Genomic DNA, 19,553 nt, shown 5'->3' with positions numbered 1-19,553 from the left:
AATTGTGAACAGAATAGGGCTGGATGTCTCTGTGGCCGGATGCTAGGTTGATGAGGTCAAGCTCACAGGCTAGCCTACTCTGGGGGCTCCTGTGTAGAATACTCAGTTCCACCATGTAAACTCCTTGGCTATAGCCTACACATTTGCCAGCTGCATCACAGATGCATCTCTTCAGCTATTTTCCAAATATGTATGGCCATTCAGCATGCAAATGACTCTGGATGTGTGATGTGTTATTACCATCTCTTTGTGGCATCAATGTAACTTACACTTGTGATTCCTGGTGGCACTTGAAAATTCAGTCATGTGTGAACTATTGTCCCATTGTTTGGGATCCTCTGACATCTCTCTGTGCTTTTTACTAAATGTTAAGATTTCAGTTCCTTAATACTAGGATAACACCTGAATTTTTTAGGTCTCGAACTTCACACTATACATTTTAGTTGCTTTCACTCTTCCCAAATCTAAAACTAAATGTACTATATCTTATGCCACCCATTACTTTCCCTCAGGTGAATGGCTAAGAATAGAAACCTAATAAAAATAAATCAAACCACCTTGTTAGAAACTAGTAATGGTCTAATGATCTAAAGATACAAAGCTACAATACCTTAACTCATAGAAATGAATTTCTCATAGTGTGTTTTCTGGAGAAAATAATATTTGGGATCAGGTGAGTCTTCAGAATTCCTAGCATCCTTTGTTTATCTTATAGGAAAAGACTTTTAGGTCTATTGGATTAGGTCATGGTGCAATCATGTATTGTGAATATTAAAAACAAAAAATTAAAAGAATGATAATTAGAAATTTTATTTCCCCCTAGTTGCTAAATTTCTGGTTTGTTTGTTTGTTTGTTTGTTTTGGCTGTTTGACTACCTTATTTATAAATACTCCTTCACTGATGTCTAGAACAAAGGAAGAAGAGCAAAGGACCATACATCTATTAAACTAAATGCATTGGATTCAGGAGGTATTCAAAGTGAAATGAATTTTCAGTGTATTTTCAAGGTCTCTGTGATAAAGCTAATTGTAATGGCAGTTAAATGTCACAAATTGTTCTTGGGCATGACTGCTATGATTCAGGAGCAATATTTTTATTATCTTTAGTAGCAACGATGCCTCAAAACTAGCAAAAGCTAGCCTGCTAAGATTGGGAAATGTAGCTTTAGCTTGCAGTGATCTATATTATATATAACAGAGAGGTTAGAGGTGGAAACTGAAGGACTTGAAGAAGGAAATGAAAAAAAAATTTCTATCAAGATGGTAATTACACAATTTGAGATTATTTTCGAACTCAAATTTGTTAATGCAAAACAATTACTGTTCTCATACTTCGCTACTACTTGAGGAGCTTGATATAAAAGCCTATATGAACCAGGGTAGTCAAAATAGGAAACTATGCTTAGGTGTAAATCAATCTCAGAATACTTGCATAACCTGCAAAAGGCCATGGATTTGATCTTCAAAACCATACAGCAATTATGCAAAAGAAACCATGGAGTTTTAGGCAATGCATGTCTTTGGCAATGTAATGAAGTGTAGTCCAGAATCTCTCAAGAAAAGTATGCCTATATGAATAGGCACATTATTTTGCCAACAGTCTAAAGCCTATTAGGGTACCTTTCCCTTGAGTGCCCTTGAACTCTAGTTCAATAACCCTTCATATAGAGAAAGTGAAGCTTTGAAGTATGATAGTTCTTGCATCTGGCTGTAAGCTCCCTGTCAACTGAGGTTAAAAGATTAAACACACTGGGCTACAGAGTTCCCAACATCTGAAAGAGGAAACAGACCAGCCTACAGAATTATAAGCAAAAAAAAAAATCATTTTAAACTGGAAGAATTTACACATCTTTATGATATGATTTGAAAGGGTAATCAGGTAATATAAAAAGACAGCATTGATGGATGGGATTCCTGAAAAACCAATAGGCATTATAATACCTATGCTAGTTGTATTGAGTAGCATATGAAATTGGCTTCTGCATCTATTTCTAATCCTTCTGGAAAAAGAGATTTTACTGTATCTGCATTTCTTTAATACTAGATTTATCTACCCAGTATTATCTGATTAAAACTAACATTAATATACTTCCCTATTAGCATATACCACCTAAGCAGCAAGGCAGGCCTAAGAATATAAAGAAAAATCAACCTATGTTTAAGTACCTGCTATTAATAGGTGACACACACATATATGTGTGTGTGTGTGTGCATGTGTATGTTTATATGTGTCTGTGCATGTGTGTGTGTTGGGGAGTAATCACTTTAGGTGTCCAGCACTTAAAATCTCAGTATTGCATGTTCAACAGCAAGTAAATAACACAATGGCTATTCTCACAATTATAGGCACAGGTACTATAAAGTAGGGGTTGAGAATGTATGTTGTCTCTGGTCAGATATTGTGTTCTAACCATTTATTAGCTCTGTGGCCTTGGGTAGGATCTTTTTAAGTGAATCTCAGTGTTCTCATCTGTAAAGTATGAATGTAAGTGTTAATATCCAGGACTGGGCCTGGTCTGGGCAGGTGTTTCTTAGTAATATTTGTTTTGTAAGACTCCTGCCAAACAGTCAGAATGACCTGAAAGTGGCATGGCAGTGTCACACCAGTAGTCTAGGTCCATAGGATCTCACAGAGCAAAGATTTTCTGGTTAACTGGAGTGATTCACATGGCAGGCAACTCTACTACTGTGCAGCCCTAGGATAATTCCTAGGATAATTATGTAGGCATATGTGGATTGCTAGAGAGTCTTTTGTGTGGGGGTGGGTGGGGGGATTATCTAACAGGATTTTTTTTTACCTAAAAGTTGCTGTAGAGGATAAGTAAATGTCTTAAGAACACAAAGCTAGAGCAGCATCTATACTTGCTAAAGTGTAAGGAAGATGCTGGACTATCTCCTCCACTGAGAGGATAGAATAAAGCCATCTCTAAAGCTCTGACTCACAGAAAGTCCCATATACATTATGGCAGTAATTGCTGTTGTTATACATGATGTTCCCCATATCTCATGTCTTGTCTTGTTCTCTTTCAGTGGATGGCTGCATTGATTGGTCGGTGGATCTCAAGACATACATGGCTTTGGCAGGTGAACCTGTCCGAGTGAAATGTGCCCTTTTCTACAGTTATATCCGCACCAACTACAGCATGGCCCAGAGTACTGGGCTCAGGCTCATGTGGTACAGAAACAAAGGTGACTTGGAAGAGCCCATCATCTTTTCAGAGGTCAGGATGAGTAAAGAGGAAGACGCCATATGGTTTCACTCAGCCGAGGAACAAGACAGTGGATTCTACACGTGTGTTTTAAGGTAAGTATCATATGAAAATGTTGTTCAACCATGTGCCTTGTAGTTTTTTGTTTGTTTGTTTTGGAATGTCGTGTCAGAATGGTGGCTGGAGTGATTCACATTGTGAAGAAAGCTGCTGAAGAAATTCAGTAGATCCAATTTCAATGATTGATCAGAACTACATATCACATTCTTATCAGATTGTCACAAGGTTGGACTCTTATTTACTGTGTTCTTTTTTTTTTTTAATTTAGAGCACTGTGTGACCCATTTCTTTCCTAACTCCACCCCTGCTCCAGGGTCTTATAGTAAGAATTATTTTACTACAGAGGCAAGTGACTCAATGATCTTGTTGTCTGGCCATGGAACTAACTTAACATATCATTTAGGCCAAGGTCTTGCCTCTCTTGTTGATGGAAAGATGCTTCAAATGCTGTCCAAAGACTTCACAGCAAATGAACTACTGGTACCATCCACACAATTTACCAAATGATCTTAACTCTACTCTGTCTAAACATTCAGCATAAAACTCAACAAACACTTGGTCATCCTGAAGTTCTAAGTCCTATATTCTGAAGATTTAATAGATCTAACTCTTGCCAGAAATTTACAATAAGAAGCAAATTATTTTACCTTAGGGGATCCTGTGATCTTCCTCCTCAGCCCAGCATTACAACCTAGGAGCTAGCATTTCAGATAGAGACCACATTTGGTATTAAAGTACATAGCTGAAATGACCTTTAACTCACCTTTCAATTCTGCCATTTTCACTGGGGACCTGCACTCTACTATTTGATTTTAACTTCTTGGAAATACAGACCCTTTCTATTTTTGTCTCAGGTGTAAAGCTATGCCACTTCTTCATCAAAAGCACTTGGAACTCCCTGGTGAGTCCTCATTGTTCTAAAGGCCAAGAGAACTAGGTAGTATATAAATAGAGAAAACTCCTGAAGCCTTAGAATTACTTTTGTGCACATGTGCAAGGGAGTACTGAGAGGAACAGACAGAGAGGTTAGTTTCCTTTGAAGGTAATATGAATCCCTATGGTCACAGCAAAAGCAGCAATCATTTGTACTGATTCCTTAGCGATAGGCAATATACTCTACTTGTGCAGTTCGTGGCACAACTAAGAAATAGATAGCATTCATTTTTTTTTTTTTTAGGAACAGAACTTCTTTATTTTTAATTTTTTATTAGGTATTTTCTTTTGCTTCTTCTTCTTTTTTTTTTATAATGTCAAGCAGACATGGTTCTCTGCGTTTATTGCAGTTGGCTACACAAAGAATGAAGCCTTCTAATGAAGGCTGAGAGCAAAACTTATAATCCATTGGTATAAACAAAAGTATGTATAAGGTGGGTTAAAAAACATATCCATATTTAGTTAAAGAAAGTAGCAATTTCTTCCATACAAAATATGGCCCTCCTAGCCATAGGCTTTTGAAGAAATTTACAGTGCTTGGTACTGTTTTTCCCCCCTGTCCAACAGGCTTTAAATCCAGTCAGAAGGTAGAAGATCACCTTTATAACACTGGGCACGTTTTCCCTGTAGGTAACTATTGTAACATAGGAGGCCCATCATTTATGTAAAAGTATTGATGAATTTTGCCCCCTAGTGTCCTGTGTATCACCTTTCAGTCAGAAGGGAGGAAACTCCATGTTCAGTTCCAGTTTGAGTTTGCTCTGCTTTTGTAACCAAAGTCTGTGGTGACCTCAGCTATGTGATCTAGTTCTGCTGGGCAATCAAGAGCAATGGCAGCAGCCTATGCTTTCTTGAGGGCTTCATTGGCTTCCAGATCAACAACTCCTAGGAATGTGTCCCATGCTAGCACTGGGGCTTTTTGTTTGATTGCTCTTGACTTCTGAGATCAGCATTATCTAAGTATACATGATACCTCTATTTAAACAATTAAAAAGGTGTTTTATGAATGGTTTTGACAGTAAATTTGTTTACTGACTGTGTGTATGTGTGCGCATGTGTGGAGATCAAGGGACAGCCTGCAGGAGTTTCCAGTATCTGAATCCCAGGGATCAAACTCAGGCCACCAGCCTTGGCAGTGAGTACCTTAATCTGCTGAGCCATCTCAGTGGCCCTTAGAGATTTTCTTTTCTTCTTTTTTTAAAATTTTTCTAAAATTCTTTTCTTTTTAAATATTTTTATTAGGTATTTTCCTCATTTACATTACCAATGCTATCCCAAAAGTCCCCCATACCCTCCCCCGAACTCCCCTACCCACCCACTCCCACTTCTTGGCCCTGGCGTTCCCCTCTACTGAGGCATATAAAGTTTGCATGACCAATGGGCCTCTCTTTCCACTGATGGCCAGCTAGGCCATCTTCTGATTCATATGCAGCTAGAGACACAAGCTCCAGTGGGTACTGGTTAGTTCATATTGTTGCAGATCCCTTTAGATCCTTGGATACTTTCTCTAGCTCCTCCATTGGGGGCCCTGTGATCCATCCAATAGCTGACTGTGAGCATCCACTTCTGTGTTTGCTAGGCCCTGGCATAGTCTCACAAGAGACAGCTATATCAGGGTCCTTTCATCAAAATCTTGCTAGTGTATGCAATGGTGTTTGTGTTTGCCGGCTGATTATGGGATGGATCCCCAGATATGGTAGTCTCTAGATGATCCATCCTTTTGTCTCAGCTCCAAACTTTGTCTCTGTAACACATTCACTTTTTAAAAGACTGACATTGTGTTTTCCAGGATATCACTACTCTTTGCCTCCTTGCCCTTATTAATCCTCACCATCACTGAAGCCTGTGGATCAAAAGTACTTCATTTTTCTTGTAATCTACTTGCTTTTGTTTATGTTTGTTTTCATAATTGGTCACTTCCCTTACAAAGCATTATTCCACTATGCAAAGGTTCTTGACTGAAATAATGAACTAGTTATTGGTTATTGCCTCTACTATACAAATATCCTCAATCTTGCTGTCTCCTTTCTTTCCCTTTTCCCTTTTCAACCCTTACTCTTAGCAAACATCCATCATCATAATAGTATATCAAGGTTACAAATAATCAATATGATATGACTATTGGTGTTGACTTTGAAAACCAGGTTTGAAGTAGCATTTGTCTTTATTTACTGTTAAAAATAACTCTGTGTTTTCTTAAATCTCCTGGAACTAGCTATATATATTAAACTGACCTTCAACCTGTAGCTTTTCTGCCTCAGCTTCCCAAGTGTTGGTATTATAGGCTTATGCTATCACATCACACTTCTTACTATAGTCTTTGGAAGAAAGTCATTATTCACAGCCCATCTTTAGAAGTGGGTAACAATAGTCCACCCCCATCACAACAGAATATTGATATAAACTATAATTCTTCCCTATAGAAGTTTAGTCTCTCCTATTCCTTTTATCTATTCAGTCAAATGCTTTTTATCATGTGTATTTATATTATACAGTACAACTCCACTATTTTTTCTTTGTTGAGATCTCTTAAACTTAGAAATTGGAAGTTCTTTCAGTTGGCTCCTATTTCATTTTGATATAATCTCATCTTTGCTGGGTAGTTTTTCTTTCTATGATCAGTTCCTTACATTACTGAAAGATTCTCCATACTTACCTTGTACATATACTGTCATAGACTGAGACTCACTCATTTTCTTTATAACCCAAATACTTTGTAATAGAGACTAGACAAGACTAGATGACCCATCATTTGTAGGCTATGTATAATGAGTGCTAGGCTGTTACTGATTCTATGTTTTCACCACACGGTGGATTCACTTTTAAGAAAGCTGTGTACGATGTCCAATTTTCTGAGGAACCGCCAGACTGATTTCCAGAATGGTTGTACAAGTTTGCAATCCCACCAACAATGGAGGGAGTGTTCCTCTTTCTCCACATCCTCGCCAGCATCTGCTGTCACCTGAATTTTTGATCTTAGCCATTCTGACTGGTGTGAGATGGAAACTCAGGGTTGTTTTGATTTGCATTTCTCTGATGATTAAGGATGCTGAACATTTTTTTAGATGCTTCTCAGCCATTCGGTATTCCTCAGGTGAGAATTCTTTGTTTAGCTCTGAGCCCCATTTTTAATGGGGTTATTTGATTTTCTGGAGTCCACCTTCTTGAGTTCTTTATATATATTGGATATTAGTCCCCTATCTGATTTAGGATAGGTAAAGATCCTTTCCCAATCTGTTGGTGGCCTCTTTGTCTTATTGACGGTGTCTTTTGCCTTACAGAAGCTTTGCAATTTCATGAGGTCCCATTTGTCAATTCTAGATCTTACAGCCCAAGCCATTGCTGTTCTATTCAGGAATTTCCCCCCTGTGCCCATATCTTCGAGGCTTTTCCCCACTTTCTCCTCTATAAGTTTCAGTGTCTGTGGTACATTTACACAATGGAGTACTACTCAGCTATTAAAAAGAATGAATTTATGAAATTCCTAGGCAAATGTTTGGACCTGGAGGGCATCGTAATGAGTGAGGTAACACAACCACAAACGATATGTACTCACTGATAAGTGGATATTAGCCCAGAAACTTAGTATACCCAAGATATAAGATACAATTTGCAAAACACATGAAACTAAAGAAGAACAAAGACCAAAGTGTGGACACTTTGCCCCTTCTTAGAATTGGGAACAAAACACCCCTGGAAGGAGTTACAGAGACAAAGTTTGGAGCTGTGTCAAAAGGATGGACCATCTAGAGACTGCCATATCCAGGGATCCATCCTATAATCAGCCTCCAAATGATGACACTAGTGCATTCACTAGCAAGCATTTGCTAAAAGTACCCCTGACATAGCTGTCTCTTGTGAGACTATGCCGGGGCCTAGCAAACACAGAAGTGGATGCTCACAGTCAGCTATTGGATGGATCACAGGGCCCTCAATGGAGGATCTAGAGAAAGTATCCAAGGGGCTAAAGGGATCTGCAACCCCATAGGTGCAACAACATTATGAACTAACCAGTACCCACTGGAGCTTGTGTCTCTAGCTACATATGTATCAGAAGATGGCCTAGCTGGCCATCAGTGGAAAGAGAGGCCCATTGGACATGCAAACTGTATATGCCCCAGTACAGGGGAACACCAGGGTCAAAAAGTGGGAGTGGGTAGGTAGGGGAGTGGGGGGGGGAGGGTATGGGGGACTTTTGGGATAGCATTGGAAATGTAATTGAGGAAAATACCTAATAAAAATATTAAAAAAAAGAAAGCTGTGTACGTTTTTTGCCATGTTTGAGAATAAATCTATTGTCTTCTGTATTCTAGGCAATTAGTTTAATGCTGAGCTACATCCTTTGCCTAAGCATTGTGGTATTTTAAGGACAATTATCTTAATACTTAAGAAATACTCTAGAAGTCTCAGAGATTCTCAGTGTGCCTTTATCTTCTCCACAGTGGCCCCCTCTTTCTATTTCACATCAGATTGGCTTGGATTATAACTTTTATTGATACCATATGAGCTAGTGACTCCTTAAATGCAGGCAGATCAGAATCAGAGGCTTGGACTTAAACATAATTAGTGACTTATTTCATTTGTGCAGCAGGCCCCTAGGGAGCAAAGAAAAAAAATTGGATGAGTAAAACTTTGAAAAATAACCCCAATATGTCCCTTAGTAAGGCTCACCAAAGTTGGGAACCATTCTACAGGAATCTACCAGTCTTTTCAACTCAGATAAGTAGGAACTATTCTAGAAAAAAATGCACACACACACGCACACATATGCACACATACCTATACACACATACACACACATATCTAGTAGTAGAACACCTCACTTTTATGCTAATGCAAAAGGTAATAAAATTAATATTCTAGTATATGACAATGGCATAGGTAGCAGTTAGTGTTAACTAATAAACCTGTTTTTCTGACCTAGTATTAGCCACTCCAAATATGTTCCAAGTGATAATATCAGTTAATATAGATGAATGGAGTAAAATTTCTGGCTACCAAAAATATTCTTTTTTGAAGGGTGTGAGGAATTTTCATATTTTTATTAAACTAATAAAATTTATTTAAAATACACAACTAAGTATTGACACTTTTAAGTCATCAAAATAATTTATAATAGATAAATACATCTTAAATATACATGATATATTCTGAAGCTAAAAGTAATATGCACTCAATCAGTTTTTAAAATCTATTTGGAATATGAAATATGATAGAAGTAGAAAAAAAATCTCTTGTGAAGTCCTCTATGAAAGGAAATTGTGACAAGTTCCTGATTAGACAGACACCATTTATCTCCAAGGGAGAATACTCAGCGTAACTGTGGCTTCATAGAATGAATTGGATAGTGGTCCTTCTGTTTCTATTCTGTGGAAAAATTTGAAGAGTATTGGAATTATAAAATTCTGCACGAAACTCATCTGGTCCTGGGCTTTATTTATTTATTTATTTATTTTTTGGTTGGGAGAATTTTAATGACTGATTCTATTTCTTTAGGGGTTAAGGGACTGGTAAACTAGTTTACCTGATCCTGATTTAACTTAGGTATTTGGTATCTGTCTAGAAAAGTATCAATTTCATCCAGATTTTCCAGTTGTGTTGAATACAGGCTGTTGTAGTGCGATCTGATGATTGTTTGAATTTCCTCAGTTTCTGTGGTTATGTCTCCAGTTTCATTTCTGGTTTTGTTAATTTGGATTCTGTCTCTGTGCCCTCTGTCTAGTCTGGCTAAGGGTTCATCAATCTTGTTGGTTTTCTCAAAGAACCAACTCTGGTTTTGTTGATTCATTGTATAGTTCTTTTTGTTTCTACTTGGTTAATTTCAGCTCTGAGTTTGATAATTTCCTGCCTTCCACTCCTGTCTGGTGTACTTGTTTTTTGTTTTTTGTTTTTTTTGTTGTTGTTGTTCTAGAGCTTTCAAGTGTGCTGTTAAACTGGTAGTGTATGTTCTCTCCAGTTTCTTTATGGAGGCACTCAGAGCTTAGTTTTCCTGTTAGCACTGCTTTCATTGTGTCTCATAAGTTTGGGTACGTTGTACCTTCGTTTTCATTAAATTCTAAAAGACTTTAATTTCTTTCTTTATTTCATCCTTCACCAAGTAATCATTGATGAGATCATTGTACAGCTTCCATGTGTATGTGGGCTTTCTGTTGTTTTTGTTGGTATTGAAGACCAGACTTAGTCCATAGTAATCTGATAGGATGCATGTGATTATTTCAATCTTCTTGTATCTGTCCATGCCTGTTCTGTGACCAATTATATGGTTGATTTTGGAGAAGGTACCATGAGATGCTAAGAAGAGAGTATATTCTTTTGTTTTAGGATGAAATGTTCTATTGATAGCTGTTAAATCCATTTGGTCCATAACTTCTGTTAGTTTCAATGTGTACCTGTTTAGGTTGTGTTTCCATGATCTGTCCATTGATGAGACTGGGGTGCTGAAGTTTCTCACTATTATTGTTTGAGGTGTAATATGTGCTTTGAACTTTAATAGTGTTTCTTTTATGAATGTGGGTACCCTTGCATTTGGAGCATAGATGTTCAGAATTGAGAGTTCTTGGTAGATTTTTCCTTTAATGAGTATGAAGTATCCTTCCTTATCCTTTTTGATAACTTTTGGTTGAAAGTTGATTTTATTAGATATTAGAATGGCTACTCCAGCTTGTTTCTTGGGACCATTTGCTTAGAAAATTGTTTTCCAGCCCTTTACTCTGAGGTAGTGTCTGTCTTTAATACCTAGGAGTGTTTCCTGTATAAAGCAAAATTTTGGGTCCTATTTACATATCCAGTCTGTTAGTTGATGTCTCTTTTGGGGAACTTAGTCCATTGATGTTAGGAGATAATAAGGAATAGTGATGTTAGGAGATAATAAGGAATAGTGATTGTTGCTTCCTGTTATTTTTGATGTTATTTTTATGTTTGTTTGGCTATCTCCTTTTGGGTTTGTTGACATAATATTGTTGCTTGTTCCCCCCCCCCCAGGGTATAGTTTCCCTTCTTGTGTTGGTGTTTTCCTTATAGTGTTGGATTTGTGGAAAGATATTGTGTAAATTTGGTTTTGTCACGGAATACCTTGGTTTCTCCATCTAGGGAAATTGAGAATTTTGCTGGATATAGTATCCTGGGCTGGCATTTGTGTTCTCATCATGTCGGTATAACATCTGTCCCAGATCTTCTGGCTTTTGTAGTCTCTGGTGAGAAGTCTGGTATAATTCTGATAGATCTGCCTTTGTATGTTCCTTGACCCTTACTGTGTAAAATATTTTTTCTTTGTTTTGTGCATTCTGTGTTTTGACTATTATATGACAGGAGAAATTTCTTTTCTGGTCCAATCTATTTGAAGTTCTGTAGGCCTATTGTATGTTTATTGGCATCTCTTTCTTTATGTTAGGGAAGTTTTTTTTTTTTTTTCTACAATTTTGTTGAAGATATTTACTGGCTCTTAAAGTTGGTGATCTTCACTCTCTTCTATACCTATTATCCTTAGGTTTGGTATTCTCATTGTGTCCTGGATTTCCTGGATGTTTTGGGTTAGGAGCTTTTTGCATTTTGCATTTTCTTTGACTGTTGTGTCAATGTTTTCTGTGGTATCTTCTGTACCTGTGATTCTATCTTCTATCTCTTATATTCTGTCTGGGAATGCTTGTGTCTATGACTTCTGATCTCTTTCCTAGGTTTTCTATCTCCAGGGTTCTCTCCCTTTGTGATTTCCTTATTGTTTCTATTTCCAGTTTTAGATCCTGGATGGTTTTATTCAATTCCTTCACCTGTTTGGTTGTGTTTTCCTGTAACTCTTTAAGGGAATTTTATGTTTCCTCTTTAAGGGGTTCTAGCTGTTTTCCTGTATTTCCTTAATGGTGTTGTGTCCTTAAAGTCCTCTATCATCATCATGAGATGTGATTTTAAATTTGAGCCTCCTTTTCTCATATGTTGGAATATCAAGGGCTCTCTGTGGTGGGAAAACTGAGTTCTGATGATATCATGTAGCCTTCGTTTTTCTCATTTATGTTCTTGCCCTTGCCTCTTGACATCTGGTTATCTCTGGTGTTAGCTGGTCTTGCTGTCTCTGACTGTGGCTTGTCACTTCTGTAAGCCTGTGTGTCAGAACTCCTAGGATAACAGTTCTCTTTGGAAGAAATTTAGGTATGGAGAGCTGTGGCATAAGGTCAGATCAGGGCACAGAAGGAAACAGGCTGCTCCTCAGTTCCTGTGTCCTGAGGTCCCTGGGCAAGTCTCTTGGAGCAGAAGTGGTGGTCTTTCTTTTGCTCACAGGTTTACCACCATTCCTGGGAGACCAGCGCTCTCCAGGCAATAGATATCTGGGTATGGAGCACTATGGCATAGGATCATCTCCAGGAACCCAAAAATATTCTTAAATTGACAATGTCAATATTCACCCAAAATTCCAAATGTAGTGTCATCTTAAGGTAATCATTAATGATTTATCAATGCTTATTAACTTCATTAGAAATCATTCTGTAGTCCTAATTATGTTTACATTTCAAGATATGAAGCATGAAGTAATATTCTCTACTCACTTGAATTACAACAAGATATTTATTATTTGAGAACTTTCAGTAACTTAATGAGTTACTCATTTAAAATATTTCATTGTTCAATCTCAGAAAATAGATAAGCTAGTAACATAGGAATAGTAGAGGTCTGAAGCATATTTTGGCTGGCAGGCAGTGTTAATCCAAAAATTGTTTCCTTATCGCTCTACTCTCATCCTTTCAATTAAGTTTTTCAATGTTGTAACAATGATGAAATCTATCTTATTTGATACCACACATCATACTCACCAATGATGCATGAGGTGATTTAATCTGTAAATGAAACTATAATCCAATAATTCCAGAATGAATTTCTGCATATTAAAAAGAATGAGGGAATATATATGAATATCTGTAGCAATCTTCTAATTTTAGGGTAGCCTTAGCTGAATGCAGATAACCAGTTGGAGGCAGAAACACATTATGATCACTACTGTGCAATAAGTACACAAAATTAGGAAGGAAAACTTTTGTTAAATGGGACTATACCTTAGATATTTTTATTTTTAATAATCAAGGAAACCATTTGGAGCCTAAAAACCTTAATGTTTCACAAATTCTTTCCAGATAATCCCTTGTTTATTCAATCAAAAAGCATGTGATTTGTTTTTAACCATCCAAATATAATTTATTGTTATATTTGAGTAGTTATTGTACTAGCAAGGGACACTATCAGAAAAATTGAAGAGAATAGAACTATTCTAAGTAAAATATGTAATATGTTGTTAATTCTTTAATATCTATAATTAGTGTAGAGTAATTCAGTATACTGTCTTAATTTCTGAATATGTTTGAATTATTCTAGCATGTAAAAGAAATAAATAGAAATATACCATAAATTTGTGTGTGTTTTTTCTCTTATAGTGTTCACTTTATGCAATATAGCAAGAAAAGCTACATCTTTTAAAAAGTGATTATCCTAGTCGATCTTAGACAGTAAGAAATAGTTTTTATCACCTTCTACCCTTGTGGCTTCCTCTCTACCATGGTTACCAAGAGATTTTCAAGGACATCGAACAGTTCTCATAATTCAATTCCAGCCTAACTATTGATCCTTGAAAAGTTAAGTGTCAACAAGTCGGTTGCCTCGGTAGCAATTTCCCGGTGAGCAGATAGTTTCTTGTTGAAAAAAAATGAAAGCCTGAATCTTATAGAATTAATTGACCCCAGAAAAGTTCAAGATTGTGCAGCAGGGTCTTGAGACAATAGCAATATCTTATTTGGTCCATGTAGGATGAAATGAAAAGCAATTACTTATTTTTTACCTATTTTCTGTTACATTTAAGAGAACTTGCTTTAATTATTTTTGATACTAATTATGTGTAAATGATTACATAGCTGACTGACAATTATTTTTCAATGTTCAATATTTGATAATGTGTTTGTCTATAAAATTATATATAACCTAAAATAGCAAACACATGGCAATTGTACTTTGTTTCTCCCCCATTTACAGCAAATTAGATAGGCTGCATCTTAGAAAATATTATAAAATTATTGTACATCAGCTATATAATTCACAAATATAACCACTCTATTGCATAATATTAATTAAATATAACTCTATTCACTTTGTTTATTAGAGAGAAGCATGTGGTTATTTTTATAAGTTAGCAGGAATTTACTTCATAAAATTAATAGATTTTATTTTATAAGTATAAATGAGAATTGATTTAATACAGCCATCGGTAAGATGGCTAATACTGGTGTGTATATGTACTTCTATAAGTTTCATGCCTTGTATCATAACACAATCTTTAGGGAATTACTACTCTATAGTTATTTTTTGTAAGAATTATAGTTTTAACCATTCTGTACACTAAAATGTGAATATATACTCAGGAACAGAAAGAGGAAGCTAAGACATGTGGTAGATCACCTGAAGTAGAGAATATTGAATGTTGTTCTTTTATATCTACTCTCTTGCTTCCATACCTTATTTTTCTTTTCCTTAGTATAGAATAGAGTTTATTCAGGGCATGGAGAGGGGAGTCAAAAGGGTACTAGAGGCAGAGAAAGACAGAGATAGAGAGAGAGAGAAAGAGAGAGAGTAAGAGAGAGAAAGAGAAAGAAAGAGAAAGAGAAAGAGAAAGAGAGAGAGAGAGAGAGAGAGAGAGAAAGAAAGAGAAAGAGAAAGAGAAAGAGAAAGAGAAAGAGAAAGAGAAAGAGAAAGAGAAAGAGAAAGAGAAAGAGAAAGAGAAAGAGAAAGAGAAAGAGAAAGAGAAAGAGAAAGAGAAAGAGAAAGATAGAGAGAGGAGTAGAGGCCAGCCATTAGCATGTGGACAGAGAGGAGGGAAGCAAATGGGGAGAGAGCAGGAAGGGAAGAGCAAGAGCATACCCTATTTTTCTATATCCTATTTCCAAAAGTTCACTGATGCTGAGAATCTGAGGTAACACAATTTTGCACTCTCTTTCTCTTTTCCCACCTAGAATATTTAAATACAGTGAGCAATTGTTATACTCATTTCCATATATACCATCTTGATTGTTTTTATCCTTTCTCCCTTTATCTTATTTGCTTGTGAAAATCACAACCCTATTTAAGCCTATTGATTCATCTGTGCTTTGTTGCCTCTATTTTTGCTGCTTATCATATATACCATATATGTGTGTGTGTTTTTTTTTTATTTATTTACATTTCAAGTGTAACCCTTTCCCAAGTACTACCCTCCCAAAAATCGCCTACCCAATCCCCCCTACCCCTGTTTCTGTGAGGGTGTTCTTCTTCCTATCCACCTACTCCCACCTCCACACCCTAGATTCCCCTACAATGGTGCATCTATCTAGCCTTAATATGACCAAGAACCTCTCTTCCCATTGATACAAGATAATGGCATCCTCTGCTACATATGTAGCTGGAGCCATGGGTCCCTCCATGTGTATTCTTTGGTTGGTGGTTTATTCCCTGGGAGTTTTGTGGGGTCTGGTTGGTTGATACTATTGTTCTTCCTATGGGGCTGCAAACCCCTCAGCTCCTTTAGTCCTTTCCCTAACTCCTCCATTGGAGTTCCTCTGCTTAGTCCAATGGTTGCCTGCAAGCACTCACATCTCTATTTGTCAGGCTCTGGCAGAGCCTCTCCAGAGACAGCTATAACAAGCTCCACACTTTGCTTCTGTACTTCCTACTGTGAGTATTTTGTTCCCCCTTCTAAGAAGGATCCACACTTTGATCTTCCTTCTTCTTGAGCTTCATGTGGTCTGTGAATTGTATCATGGGTATTCCAAGGTTTTGGGCTAATATCCACTTATCAGTGAGTACATACCATGTGTATTCTTTTGTGACCATGTTACCTCACTCAGGATGATATTTTCTAGTTCCATGCATTTGCCTATGAATTTCGTGAAGTCATCATTTTTAATAGCTGAGTAGAACTCCATTGCATAAATGTAGCACATTTTCTGTCTCCATTCCTCTGTTGATGGACATCTGGGTTCTTTTTAGCTTCTGGCTATTATAAATAAGGCTGCTATGAACATAGTGGAGCATGTGTCCTATGAACATAGTGGAGTATGTGTCCTTGTTATATGTTGGAAAATATTTTGGGAATATACCCAGTAGTGTGTCCTCAGGTAGTACTATGTCCAATTTTCTGAGGAACCACTGGACTGATTTCCAGAGTGGTTGTACCAGCTTGCAATCCCAGCAACAATGGAAGAGTGTTCCTCTTTTTCCACATCCTCACCAACATCTGCTGTTATCTGAGTTTTCCTGACGGAGGGAACTATGGCAATATTTAATGGCTTTAATTTAAGTGAATTATCATGAAATTCAAATGGAACCTTAATGTTTCTCAGTGGTCTTACTATGTATTCTTGGTTCAGTCTTCCCTCTGCTTAAATAACTACTTTATGTTTTCCTGCCTGTCCCATACCTACAGCATATCGTCCCAACTGTTTCCCACTTCATGACAAAAATGAAGCAGGAGAGATCTTTAACTCTATGTACCTGTCCACTGGCATTTATATCTACTTAAACTCCTTACAGCCTATTACTATGGATAAATTACTAAGACTTCCCATCATTCTTCCTTGGTCATCTTCCTGGTTGCCTACTTGAAACTATCATCTGACTGCTTCTCTTTACTTTCCCTACATCATGGAAGGTGTCCAAAACAACTGACTGTATCACTAAAATGTATGTTATTCTTTACATAGTTAATCATACCTTAATACAACATTTGTCTGTACCCATATTTTTTATGAGCCTCATCACTTACCAAAGCTGCTTTTATCAAACTCTTCAATGACCTAAACTGACCAAGCCAGCTCTGTCAGTCAACAGGGTCTCAAGGAAGGGGGTAAGGATAGAAGAAAAAAAGAAAAGAAAAGAAAAGAAAAGAAAAGAAAAGAGAAGGGAAGGGAAGGGAAGGGAAGGGAAGGGAAGGGAAGGGAAGGGAAGGGAAGGGAAGGGAAGGGAAGGGAAGGGAAGGGAAGGGAAGGGAAGGGAAGGGAAGGGAAGGGAAGGGAAGGGAAGGGAAGGGAAGGGAAGGGAAGGGAAGGGAAGGGAAGGGAAGGGAAGGGAAGGGAAGGGAGGAGAGGAGAGGAGAGGAGAGGAGAGGAGAGGAGAGGAGAGGAGAGGAGAGGAGAGGAGAGGAGAGGAGAGGAGAGGAGAGGAGAGGAGAGGAGAAGAGAAGAGAAGAGAAGAGAAGAGAAGAGAAGAGAAGAGAAGAGAAGAGAAGAGAAGAGAAGAGAAGAGAAGAGAAGAGAAGAAAGGAAAAGAAAAGACAAATAGGCAACATTATAACATGACTCAAGACAGTTCTGCAGCTTAAGCTGAAGCGGGTTTAATTTTTTCTAGCCTGTGTTTATATAATTCTAGGTAAATACAAAGAATAGGGTCAGTTCTAGGTCAAGGAACAAACAAAGCATAAACAAAATAGTCAAGGAACAACAAGGCAATAAATCCCGTGGTCACTGTTGTCTAGATCTTGAGCCTACTTCCTAGTCCTAGCCCAGTGTCAAATTCTTACCTGAGCCTACTTTCTTGTCCTAGCCCAATGTCAAATTCCTAGAAGAGGCCCCCCAAAGCTCGTCACACTAAATGATGCTAATGACAATGACCAAATAAATTTTAAGTCCTCTGATGTCTTGTTCTATCAGTGCATTTGCCATACCTGATTTTCTACTTCATTTTGACAGTGTTCTTTATCCTTATTTTAGACTGGCCTTCTCCTTAGTTCATTTTGTCATTCTTCCCTAAGTTATTTTCTTGGCACTTCTTATTTTTCTTAACCAATTAATGTTAGATAGGTCAATATTTCTGTGGTTCCTGACTTTTAAAAGGAGATCATGGAATCTAAGTATTTGAGCAAAATTTCCAAAGTTTTTTTTTAAGTTTGGAGAGACCTTTACTCTCCAAACAACACATGCTAATGCTTACAAATAGCTTCATTTTACAAACTCTGACTGGGTTCTAACACCAACAGTAACATAAAGAGTGATAACATAATCCTCTTAGAACATAGCTGGAGAAGGTTTAGTGTTAATTAAAGTGGAACAGAAGAATAAACATTCTCATGGCTGTATAATAGATGGAAAATTACTCATGCACTCCAGGTTATATTTGAACACTTAGTACTAAAGTCAAATGTTGCCTCAGTGTGTGTATTCAGGAATCAACCTCAGCTTACTTGTTTCAATAGCTATTGGAATCTCTAGAAAAGACACTTTGTTCAATATAGGAGTCCTTACCACTAAGCATAGTGTAATAAAATAGTATTCTGCAAGGAAATTTCTACTGCTATTTATCTGTGTTTCTTCTCAGACTTCCTTTCCAACACAAAGGAAAACTTGGAACCAAAAAAATGTAATCAGAAGTCTAATCTCAGGCATAAAATGTAATTTCTACAAATGCATTCATTAGAACCAAGGAAATAATTACTAGGTTGTTGATAAATGTATTGGCTAGTTGGCACTTGTATATAATTCTAACGCTATGATGCTGTTTTATTTATTGCTACCAACATCATTACATTGACTTTGTAGCTAAGTCTCTGTAGCTAAGGTACTCAGGTTTATATCCTGGAGTGATTACTTATCATCTCTGTGGCCATGGACAGGATTAGGTTGAAACAGTAGACACACAGCTTCAAAACTATAAGCTGTAGATTGTGATTCCAATATTATCAGAATGACTGACAAGTATGAATGTTTGTGTCTTGCTTTCTCTACATGAAAAATGAAAACTTCTTTACTCATTTAACAGACATTTTTAATACTTGTGTTAGATATTGAGTATTCGCATTTCATGATATGCATATAAGTTCCTCCTTGCATTCTAGATTGTAGAAACATACAAATAAAAAAAAATAATCCCAGAATGTGATGGGCAACATTGATGGTGAGCCTAAAATAGGTCATGCTACAGAAGCACTTTGGAAACTGCTCTCATTAGGTGGGCATGGCAGCTTCTCAGAGAAAATGATGCTTAAGATGAAATCTGAAGTAAAAGAAGGAACCAGTCCTTTTGAAGTTCTTTGGAGCAGATTGTTTTAGTCAACAAACAACAAATGGAAAGGTCATGGAATGGAATCAAGCTTCATTTATTTTTGTAGTTTTATGCTTGCTTTTTGTTCTTTGGAAGCAAGTTTCTCATATTCAAGAAAGCCAGAGGGCATATTTCACACACACCGATTACTGGGATGTCTGCTGAGTAAACCCAGAGCAGCTAGAGAGCAGCATCCTTTGAGGCAGAAGATAGTGGGGTGGTACTGAAGCTGTGGTAGTGAACACACAGAATGAAAAAATGAAAAGAAAACATAGTGTGCAAGATATGGCTTGGAGTATGTGCACATGCATG

At 37.2% G+C, this 19,553-nt stretch overlaps 1 protein-coding gene across 1 annotated transcript in view; it reads left to right on the top strand.

Annotated features, from left to right (window-relative positions):
- The first annotated feature begins 2,324 nt into the window (after nucleotides 1–2,324).
- Nucleotides 2,325–19,553, top strand: part of Il1rapl2 (interleukin 1 receptor accessory protein like 2) — a 664,928-nt gene continuing 647,699 nt past the window's right edge. The window contains exons 1-2 of the mRNA XM_085838339.1: nucleotides 2,325–2,352; nucleotides 3,031–3,304. Coding sequence (XP_085694465.1) covers nucleotides 2,325–2,352; nucleotides 3,031–3,304 — 302 coding nt within the window. The remainder of the gene's footprint in view (nucleotides 2,353–3,030; nucleotides 3,305–19,553) is intronic.

Source organism: Mus caroli, unplaced genomic scaffold (genome assembly GCF_978045245.1).
Source record: "Mus caroli unplaced genomic scaffold, Mus_caroli_1 scaffold_5, whole genome shotgun sequence".
Lineage (NCBI taxonomy): Eukaryota > Metazoa > Chordata > Mammalia > Rodentia > Muridae > Mus > Mus caroli.
This window is presented reverse-complemented; position numbering and strand designations above follow the sequence as displayed.